Source organism: Sebastes umbrosus, chromosome 13, assembly GCF_015220745.1.
Source record: "Sebastes umbrosus isolate fSebUmb1 chromosome 13, fSebUmb1.pri, whole genome shotgun sequence".
Taxonomy (NCBI): Eukaryota; Metazoa; Chordata; class Actinopteri; order Perciformes; family Sebastidae; genus Sebastes; species Sebastes umbrosus.
Genome location: NC_051281.1, coordinates 14,637,265 through 14,648,666, shown reverse-complemented (window position 1 = coordinate 14,648,666; position 11,402 = coordinate 14,637,265). Strand labels below are relative to the sequence as shown.

The window sequence follows — 11,402 nt, the reverse complement described above, 5'->3', positions numbered from 1 at the left end:
TTTTCAAAAAGGTCCTGACAAGTAATTGGGTGGTGCATACTAAAAAGACACACATGACAAAAACATGACAAATAGTAAACAAAAACAATAACATCTTCATAAAACTATAAAGAAAGTCATATCTATATAATGTCATACTAAATGCTGTGCAGCATTCATGCCAAAATCATTTATATTTAATAGTTATTCTCCTGGCTTTTTAGAGGGCTGCCCTCCCGCAGTGACCACAAGTAACTACACCTCTGTGTACATTCAAATTCAAATCAAATTGATATAAAATAGGAAGGTATTACATATATAAAACATATAAGATAATAAGGTATTATTATTATTATTATTATTATTATTATTAATAATAATAATTATAATATCATCATCATTATTAAAAAATTTATAACAATAATAATAATAATAATACTGATTCTAAAATTTAAAAAAGGTTTGAAAGGTTTTACTTTGAAATTTAGCAGTTCCTCGCTGCCAACACGGCAGCAAACACGTGATTTTAAATACACAGATCAACATCTCCTAGCATCAACACAAAGGCAGACTCAGGAACTGATAATGCTTGAAAAAATATATATATTATTCAGGTAAAACAACTAGTAAATAAAAATGACCTTTTGCTAACTTGACCTGTGTATTTAAAAGTTTGAATGCCCTCCAGTGGTCACAGGTAGGAACAGCATCATAGAATTAGTCAAGCTAGTGTCATTGCAGACTTTGGTAGGAATAATACAGTTATCAGTACTGATTATATTCTTTAGAGGTATCAATAAGACATTTATATGTTCATAATAATAATATCTGAATTTCTAATGCATATTTTGTTAAAACAATATATAGCCCTGCATCATGTAATGTGCAGTGTAAGTATGTTAACATGGCTGCATTGATGTTAACTTGACTAAATTAATATTGTAGTTATTCACAGTGACAACTAGAGGGCAGTGAACACTTGTGATTTTAAATACACTGATCATCTCTTTGCTCTGTACAACAGACTAGCAATTTGTTTTGTTGGGGGGGTATTTGACTCAAAACTATGCAATTTTAGACCATTTTGGGACCATTATTATAACTTTAGATAATGTCCAAAAAGCTTGAAAACAACACTTGCTATAGTTGAATAATTATTTTATTATTTACACATATCACAGCCTTCATCTGAACATTTAATTCTTCTTGCAATGTTTTTCCATGTAATATCATATTCTATGAATCAAAAGAGCAGATTCAGAAAACAACATGGTTTTATTGTGCAGTATAAAATACTCTTCCAGCACCATCTGGTGGTTCAAGTGTGCAAAATAATCTAATCTTTTTATCTATTTATTTATTTTATTTTTAATCAAATACAACTGCTGAATTATCAGAAGGCTTTTCCAAACAAAATTTTCATAAATTATCTACCTGCTATTTTTTTTCTTAGAAATTTGCAGATAGTAATGTTAAAATTGCTCCTTTTTTTGGTTGCCAGTTGTGTAAAAATCAATGTGTCGATAAGTATAAGATTATAAACAGGTGAAATTAGTACATATTAGAGGGTTTATATTGTATTTATTAGTGCAGTATAAAACCCAGCAACCCAGCACCCCCTGGTGGTTCATGTGTGTAACATAATCTAAGCCTGGAGGACTGTTTTTTTTATTATTAATTAATTTATTTTATTTTTAATCAAATACAACATCTGAATTATCAGAAGGCTTTTCCAAACAAAATTTGCATAAATTATTTATCTGCTAATTTTTTTTTTGTTAGAAATTTGCAGATAATAATGTTAAAATTGCTCATTTTTTTGGTTGCCCGTTGTGTAAAAATCAATGTCTCGATAAGTATTAGGTTGTAAACAGGTGAAATTAGTACATATTAGTGGGTTTATGTTGTATTTATTAGTGCAGTATAAAACCAAGCAACCCAGCACCCCCTGGTGGTTTAAGTGTGCAAAATAATCTAAACCTGGAGGACTGTAGTCTTTTTAAAATTTATTTTTATTTTATTTTATTTTTAATCAAATACAACAGCTGAATTATCAGAAGGCTTTTCCAAACAAAATTTGCATAAATTATTTTGTTTTTGTTAGAAATTTGCAGATAATAATGTTAAAATTGCTCCTTTTTTTTGTTGCCAGTTGTGTAAAATCAATGTCTTGATAAGTATTAGGTTGTAAACAGGTGAAATGAGTGCATTTTAGTGGGTTTATATTGCATTTATTAGTGCAGTGTTGAGGCCATGTTTGTGAGCTGTTATGCTGCATGTGTATGCATGTGTGTGTATAATGTGTGGGTGGGATCTGATCACGACAGCAGAGTCGAGCAACAGTCAGAAACTAGTTTGGTGCTGCAGCACAGGAGTGATATGTTCGCTGTCATGGAGTCAGAGAGGAGAAACCGCTGCTCTCTGTCATTAATCTGCGCTGTGCTTGTGTTGGTTGTTCATCTGCAGCTGGTTTCAACGGGAGGTAAGACACTTTAAATCTGGATCTTCGCTCCGAAGCGATATTAATGATTGTTGCAGGCAGAGCTCCTGGTTGTAACAATGTAGCAATGCGTAGGCCTGTGATACAGTAAGTACCTTAACTTTGCTCTTTGCACTTGTGTTTGTTTAATCTCGATAACGCTTCTCAGTAGCTCTGGATTCGGAGGTAGACATGAATGCATCACTGTTAGATAACAGATTTCCCTGAATGTCGACACCCTGTTGTTTTGCATGTGTGAACTTAACTTTATAACCAACGTTAGTGTCAGTTCAAAGTCGTGTGCTTCCCCATGTTGCAACACATTTGTACAGTTGTAAAAGCAAATACAAAGCCCTTGTTTACCCTTTAGGGGTGGGTGTATTTGCAGGGCAGCATTTCTGGTATTTTGCCTGAAGGTGCCTCGTGGCTAATTTGGACAGTAAGGTCATGTGAAGTAATGCTGTCATTCAAATGGGTACACTAACTGGAAACTAACTTTAATACCAGCTAAAACACTTCTACAAGTATGAGACATCTCAGATAAACTTGTGAGATAATGTGTGTTTAATAGTAACTTAACTTGAGAGAGACAACAGCTGTCATTGGTGGAAGAAGTATTCACATCTTTCACTTCCTATATGTAACAATTTACATGTATTCATTGCTTTGTATTGCCAATGTGTGAACAGGTTGTAATAGGGCTGTCAATTACTTAACATTTTTAATCTCATGATTAATCACAAATTAATAGCACATTTGTTATCTGTTCAAAATGTACCTTAAAGGGAGATTTGTCAAGTATTCAATACTCTTATCAACATGGGAGTGGGCAAATATGCGGCTTTATGCAAATGTATGTATATATTTATTATTGGAAATCAATTAACAACATAAAACCATGACAAATATTGTCGGGAAACCCTCACAGCTACTGCATTTAGCATAAAACATATGCTCAAATCATAACATGGCAAACTCAAGCCTAACAGACAACAACAGCTTTCAGTGTGTCAGTTTGCTGACTTGACTATGACTTGCCCCAAACTTCATGTGATTATCATAAAGTGGGCATGTCTGTAAAGGGGAGACTCGTGGGTACCCAGGGAACCCATTTTCATTCACATATCTTGAGGTCAGAGGTTAAGGGACCACTTTGAAAATGCCCATGACGGTTTTTCCTTGCCAAAATGTAGCGTAAATTTGGAGCGTTATTTAACCTCCTTCAGGACAAGCTAGGATGATGGTTGGCACCAATGGATTCCTTAGGTTTTCTAGTTTCATATGATGCCAGTATCTCAATCCAGATCGATTGCGTTAATGCATTAAAGAAATTAGTGGCGTCAAAACGTGCGTTAACCCGTTATTATCATGTTAACTTTGACAGCCCTAGATCGTAATGTAACCTAAAAACTGAGATCTTCCCGGACTTTCTCGGTTGCCTATAACAGCCTGTGGACTGATTTCTATGTAAATGACTCAGGACGGTTTTGCTTTGTAACATTAGCTGATGAAGTCATTTGCAAATGGCAAGCTATTTGGTACATGGAGATTGGACATTACAGATAGTAATGGGGATTTATGATTGTAATGTCACGTCACTGTTTTGGCCGATGACCAGGAAGATCGCTCGCGCCTACGGAGTGCGAGCACGTACACAAGCAACAGGATGCCGACCGCAGTTCACTTAATGGCCACCAGTGTCATTAATAACAAGGATTTTCTGAAAGTTACATAGTACCTTTAAGTAAAAGTACAAATACCACAGTGTAAAAATACTGTGATACAAGTAAAGGTCCTGCATTCATAATCTTTCTTAAGTGAAAGTACAAAAGTATTACCATCAAAATATACTTAAAGTACCAAAAATAAAATGCATTAATTATGCAGAATGTTTCATTTCATAATCATATATATTATATTACTGGATTATAATTATTGACGCATTAATGTGTGCATCTCTTTATTGTTGCACTTTGTAAAGGTGGAACTCATTTTAACTACTTTATACACTGTTGTGCAGCGTGACCTATAAACAATTATCTGAATCTGTAAAGTAACTAAATCTGTCAAATAAATGTAGTGCATTAAAAACTAAAATATTTTCCTCTGAGATGTAGAGGAGTAGAAGTATAAAAGTAGCGTGAAATGGAAATACTCAAGAAAAATACAAACACCTCTAAATTTTAATTAAGTACAGTTCTTGAGTAAATGTACTTAGTAACATTCCACCACTGAGAGCTGGGAACAATAATCTGATCCCAAATAACAGCTGCAGCTGAAAAAACAACAAGTGGAACAGTCTAGAAAAGCATGACATCATTTCCCAGACGCAAACTGAATTGAAAAAGAGGAACAGTGGTCACAAGTTGAATCTAACCGATAGTAACCGGCAGTTTCAACTGTACAGACCTGTACAGTCTGGTCGGGGTTGTAGAACAGTATTATTAACTATCCAACCAAACATAATGCAAAGCTGTTGCAGCATCTTAAAGGAGACATATCGTGAAAAACCAGTGGGCAACCTCCGGGGTCTGAAAAGTGAAGCCAATGCTGAAGTGCCTTAAACTTGCATTTTTTCTAACAGCCAGCAGGGGGCGACTCCTCTGGTTGTATAGAAGTCTATGAGAAAATGACCCTTCTTCTCTCTTGATTTATTACCTCAGTAAACATTGTAAACATGAGTTTATGGTCTCAATCGCTAGTTTCAAGTCTTCTTCAATACAGCATGATGTTCATTTAGTAAATTATGGTCCCATTTAGAGTGAAATAGACCATAAAGCAGGGGATGCTTTAGGGAGTTGTCCAGGTTTTCGTCTTACAACTTTAGCCCTTTCAGTGTGTTTTCAGTTCATGAATGTTAATTATAACCTTTATGGTTGCCTGGAAACATCTTATTCAGCGTTCGGTTGTACTTAGCTCCACCCTCTGGTCTCACTTCTGGTTGCAAAAAAACAAGATGGCGACAGCCAAAATGCAAAACTCAAGGCTTCAAAACGGCAGTCTACAATCCAATAGGTGACGTCACGGTGACTACGTCCACTTCTTATATACAGTCTATGTGAAAAACTCAATTTTTCAGTGCTTGTGCACACACATTTGGGTATCTGGAGTGCCTACCAACCCATAAACTGTGACAAAAATAAGTCAACCAAGTCAGTTTTTGTGGGCTGTCTAGATCAGAAAACATGTGATTCAACAAGCCGTTCAGATTTGGCTCCCCTTCCTATGTCACATGCAGCTCATTAGAGTATATCGCCCACAACTTGAGAACTACCTCTGCAAAGGTGCATCATATTTTTCTCGCAAGCCAATCAGAGCAGACTGGGCTTTTTCAGCCTTTTCTCTTAAAGAGACAGGCGCTAAAACGGAGCGTTTCAGACAGAGGGTGAATACAGGTACATTCAGAAAGACCATATGAGAAAAATGATGTGTTTTTTTAACATTAAAGCACGTAAACACGTTCTAGTAGGAACCCAAAATACAAGTATGAACCTGGAAATGAGCATGATGTGTCCCCTTTAAAATGGTGATTTGATTAGTTGTTTGTTTGTGATATTTCATGAGATGTTTTGTTAATTATCCTCCTGTAGTTTGGCATAAATCCTCCTACACAGATGCACTCAGCTAAAAGAAATCTAGGTAGGTCCGATGCCAAATCTTTCCATCACCGGGTTGTCCCTTGGTTTTTCCTCAGACTGCCCTGCAGACGGACGCACATGGGTGCCGTTTGGAGACGGATGTTACCACTTTGTCCACGGAGATGAAGACAAAATCAAAAGCTACACTTTTGACAGAGCTAAAACCCTCTGCCAAGGATTTGGTACCTGATACATTTTATTTTCAAATATCTTGACAAGAAGACTAATATGTATTCTCATGTGTGTTTGATTCTGTTGTCATACATTGCTCTGCTTTTTCTAGAGCTTTTGACCATCCAGAGCGCTGAGGAGAATGACTTCATCATTAAATACAGCCCAGAGGTGTGGAAAAACAACGTCAACGTGTGGCTGGGGATGTATTATGACACAAACGGTAAGTACTATGTGACCGGAGGACTGTGAAAACATGCTGGCTAACCTCCATAAGATAAAATCTAATTTTCTCAAATGTGTCAAATTGTTTCAGATGTTTGTAACAATTATAAAGTGATCTGTCTCACAGTTCAGTTCAGTTCTTTATTTGTGCATATAATAAAATACAACAAAATAGAAAAAGAAATACAATTACACAAGAAAATGCACAGGTAGGTTGAAAGAACCCCCGGGGCTTGTAAAAAAGAACCCATCTAACATTGAAATTTAAGACAGCTGTATATGCTTGCCACCAATTTACAATTTACAAACCAACATAAATATTTTTTTAAATATCTAAGAGAAAGAAAAGAATACTATTTCCAAACAAGAAATACTAGAGATAAAGAAAGGAAGAAAAAAACAGGATTACAATAACAAATATTTGCACTGCTTTCAACGTTTTTTGTTCAAAGTCAACAAAATGTTTAACTCAAGGTCAACTTATCTACATATTTCTGAGCACTTTTCAGACTTCCTGTCCCATGTTGGCTTCAGAGCTAAGTGTGAAAGTTTATTCTTGACCCTGGAGACAGTAGTTTAAAAAAAAAAATATTAACTCAAGAGTAAAGATAAATGTTCTTAACTCAAAAATATTTTTTTGTTTTAGTTATTCCTCGATTTTCTTAAAACACATGTTTGATTTAGAGAATATGAAGCGCTGTTTGTTTGTTTGTTTGCCTCCTATTTTATGCCACCTTCCTTTGAAAGCTTGTATCATATGACAACACTTACTCATCCTTGTCTTTAAATCCTGGCACAACTTCAGGAAATCCTGTTTTTCTCAAGCAGTCAGTGGAGGCACCGTGGGGGGGGATGCTAAGCCACCAGAAACTCTAAATCACATTTCAAGTAATGCAAATCCAGAGGAGGGAAACACTCGTTGCGTTCCAATACCGATAGAGAAAAAAAAAATTGGATGTACATCAAAATGCAGTATGCCAAAAATACCAGGATGTCCTACTACATCTGCAAGCCAGCATGCTTTTCTGTCTATTCTGACCCACAATCCTCTGCACAGTTGATATTATGAGCAATGACCAGCTCGCTGTACATTATCCCTTACTTGAAACACAGTTCAGTGAGGTTTGTGTGAATGCTGAAGGAAGACCAAAGTCAAAGCAAAAGGGACAATATTGGCTGTATTCTCGCTGCCCGTCATGCTCGAGCACTAATTGGTGTATGTTGTTGTCAGCTGACGTCATGAAGTGGTTCGATGAGACACCTGTAAGATTCAGTAACTGGGAGGACAGCCCTTCGCCAGCAGACCTCTTGGCCTTGGATACATGCGTGGCTCTGCACAGCAACACGGGAAAGTGGGAAAATGTCAGCTGCCTGGAACAGGCGGAGAATGGAGTGGTCTGTGAGACGAATCAGAGTAAGATTTAAGTCTTTTTTTATGCAACATTTAATGTCTTTTAGACCTGTTGAATAGCTGTTTAATCTTGAAAGCAAGTCCATGAGTGTGTAGGAAGAATTTTCAAAAAATATGTTTGGGATTGTTTTGCCTCACAATGTGTTTTTTTTTTTTTCTTCAGAGGCAGAGGAAGCCAAGCCGAGTAAGTCGACCTTTGGAGCCGTTCTTGCTGTTTCTTTACTTATTCCTCTGTGATTTAGTGTTTATAGTACCGACCTTCCTTGCATTGTTGCTTGTTCTCCTCAGAGGCCAACGCGTGGCTGTCCGCCCTGGTCATTCTCAGTGTGGTGGCTATCATGGGAGTCTCGGCAGTTATTTGGTTCCTGCATCAGAAGCACAATTTCGGCAACAGCATCCTCACGGCGTTCGAGTACCACCCTCCGTTCCGAGTCCTGGACACAGACCGGTCCTACCTGGTGGAGGCTGAGGAGACCGACAGCGTGCCGTAGGAGAACTTCCTCTCTCGTCTAGGAAGCAGAGAAGTCCACTCTAAAAAAAACAGTTACTGAAGTAGTTTCAGCTTAACACATGTCACGACACAGAATAATGTAGTGTGATTGTAAGAACACCAGGCTTACTCTAATACTAACATCTCACCGTGGCACATAAACATCTCACTGCTTTTTTAACGAAGAATCATCTGTATATTTTTCAGCTCGGTGCAGCCTGACATGTAGTCATGCGTAACATCATTATTATCAGGCACCACACGTTTCACAGATAATTTTTGAAATAATTATTTTTCTCTTTCTATTAAAAGTGACTTGCTATTGCTCATTGAAAGAGGGGAGGATTAAATAAAGAGCAAAGCTTTCATACCATATTGCCATAAACTTTGGGGACTAACAAGAGGGAGATTGAAATAAGAATGGTCAATTAAAGGAACAGTGTGTTGCATTTCGGGGGATCTATTAGTAGAAATTAGATACTAAAAATCGTTGTGTTTTCGTTAGCTCAGAATGAGCCTTCATATCTACATAGGGAGCGGGTCCTCTTGTTTCTACAGTAGCTCAGAACAGACAAACCAAACACTGGCTCTAGAGAGAGACTGTCACGTTTTTTCGTTACCTGAAGGCCACCGTAGTTTTCCGACATGCTTGTTAAACTGCGATAACGTGAGCCTCAGAGTGTAAACCAGTTGTAGCGCCAGCCACCGTCTGACTTCTGTTGCTACTAAATTAGTGTTATTATGGTAAGGATGGCCTCTGAGCGAGGCGAACAGCCTTATCAAGGCTTTGCACTCGGGTGCTCACGTTACCGTAGTCTTGGAAAGGGAGGAGTGAGCGGAGGGGTACTCGGTTTGTTACAATCTGCAACCACACCACTAGATAGCGCCAAATCCTACACACTGTAACTTTAATGCAGCAGAGACTGAGACACCCTGATGTTTAGTCCTTGGTATGTACCAAGCTCCAAAAATGCTGGATTCCACATTTCACATAATGCAACCAATCACATGTTTAAAACCAGTGGAGTATCCCTTTAAAGCAGAATTCAACAGGAATTCTTGATCACAAGCTATCAAGAGCACATTATGTAAATAGCTTGATTGGATCCTTGTTACTCTACGCATGTAAACGTAGCCAGTGAAGTAGATTTGCACAGTCCATGAGGCAGATTCTTTTCCAGGTAAAATACCATTTTGAAATGGAAAGCCGTCCTAAACCAATACTGAATAACAGAGAACAAATGTCCTGACTGATTTCCATGTATTCTGTCCTGGGCTTCAGTTTTTATTGTGAGAAGGTGTGAGACCAACCAAAATAGAGCTGCAACGATTAATCAATTAGTTGTCAACTATTAAATTAATTACCAACTATTTTAATAATCGATTAATCGGTTTAAGTAATTTTTTTTTTTTAAAGTCAAAATTCTCTGATTCCAGCTTCTTAAATGTGAATATTTTCAGATTTTATGAGAATAAACTGAATATTGGATTTTTATAACTGATTTTATGACATTTTATATAGACCAAACAACTAATCGATTAATCGAGAAAATATACCACAGATTAATCAATGATGAAAATAATCGTTAGTTGCAGCCCAAAAAACAGAATATAGACAGTAAAGTCTATGTTTGTTAAAAAACGCTGACTATCATTCCACGATAATTTCTAGGTGGCTTTCATGAAAAAAATCTCCATTCACAGTTCTTCCATCCTTTATGCACTGCTTACCTTGTCAAAATATACAATATGCATTTTTTGTGTTTCCTTGCTGCTCCATGAAATCCAATCTTGGCATTATCATTGCTTTATTTTTAGGAGAGTGGTCTTGATTTTGGTGTTGGAAATAATGATATTAAAGACAATCAGTGTTTTACTATGTGGGGGGTCATCTGCAGAATGATGACAAGAGACTTTTATTACATTGTGTAAAATACCCTTCCTAATACTGATGTACACTTTTAACAGCATGAATGCTTTTGTGCGATATTTGATATTAATTGTGCAGGATCCGAGCCCCTGTGTGTTTTTCAGAATAAAGTATGTTTGACTATAAGAAGGGCTTGTCCTTGCTTTGAGCCAGCTCTTGAGTCAGAACATAGGCAGTAACAGGAAGTGTTTCTCTAGTAGTATGCTACCAGTAATATGTCGCCACCCAACCTTGAGTTGTCCAGCAGTGTCGAAAATGTTCAGTATGCGATATATATGGAACATTTCTGCTAAATATAATATAATATAATACATATAATATATATGTCAGTGCATAATTGAGAAGAAGAAGAAGAAGGATGACTTGGGACACCGAAATTGGGGATAGAGTCTAATTAGTTGTGAAAGGATATCTAAATCACTGTCATCTGAAAATCAAATGTCCAGTGGCTCTGTTGACGCCTCAGCATGGGCCGAGATGAAACAGAGCTCAGAGAAGTCAGCAGGAAATCTTTTTTTTTTCTTCTTCCCATTCATGCACATCTAATTTTAGACTTTAGAGAAGTCTGTCATCTAACGAATCCTCTTTAAATCTCAGCCGTGTATGCCTCTATTTGTTGAGTACATACCCTCAATGTTTTTAACATCTAGTTATGAACTATCAAAGGCATTTGTGGACCAACATTTATTGATTTAGCACACTAATAGAAAACCATAACAATAACCTTTTCCTCCGAGCAGTCCAGGTCATTTCTAGATTTGGCCACAAGGTGGGACAGTGAATCACATTTCTGTCAAGTCCCTTCCCTGACATTGCTGGGAAGGGATTTTCTTCTACTAATTAATAAGGTCCGGAAACATGGAAGATAATCAGTTTGATATGGTTGTTGTTGAACAATAATCTATAAGAACACTAATTTCTAAAAATGACACACCTGTTAAATTCTACAGGCGATATCTTTAAACATAAAAGTAAATGTAGTAGATGAAATACAACTTCTGATGTGAAGTTATAGAAGACTTATCTTGTCAAGCTGAGGTGAAAGTCCTCTTGATGATTAAGGAAGTCATGTCGCCACG

General features: G+C 36.9%; 1 protein-coding gene across 1 annotated transcript; it reads left to right on the top strand.

Moving 5' to 3' along the window:
- Positions 1-2,303: 2,303 nt before the first annotated feature.
- On the top strand, positions 2,304-8,436 carry cd302 (CD302 molecule). Its single transcript, XM_037790309.1, has 6 exons — positions 2,304-2,461; positions 6,153-6,278; positions 6,380-6,490; positions 7,724-7,906; positions 8,067-8,087; positions 8,192-8,436. Exons 1-6 carry the CDS (start codon positions 2,359-2,361, stop codon positions 8,392-8,394), a joined length of 747 nt encoding a protein of 248 aa, XP_037646237.1. The 5' UTR covers positions 2,304-2,358; the 3' UTR covers positions 8,395-8,436.
- Positions 8,437-11,402: the final 2,966 nt, after the last annotated feature.

Coding starts and splice junctions, on each gene's coding strand:
- cd302 (XM_037790309.1), top strand. CDS start 2,359: ATGTTCGCTGTCATGGAGTCAGAGAGGAGAAACCGCTGCTCTCTGTCA. Junction 2,462..6,152: donor GCAGCTGGTTTCAACGGGAG/GTAAGACACTTT, acceptor GTTTTTCCTCAG/ACTGCCCTGCAGACGGACGC. Junction 6,491..7,723: donor GATGTATTATGACACAAACG/GTAAGTACTATG, acceptor TGTTGTTGTCAG/CTGACGTCATGAAGTGGTTC.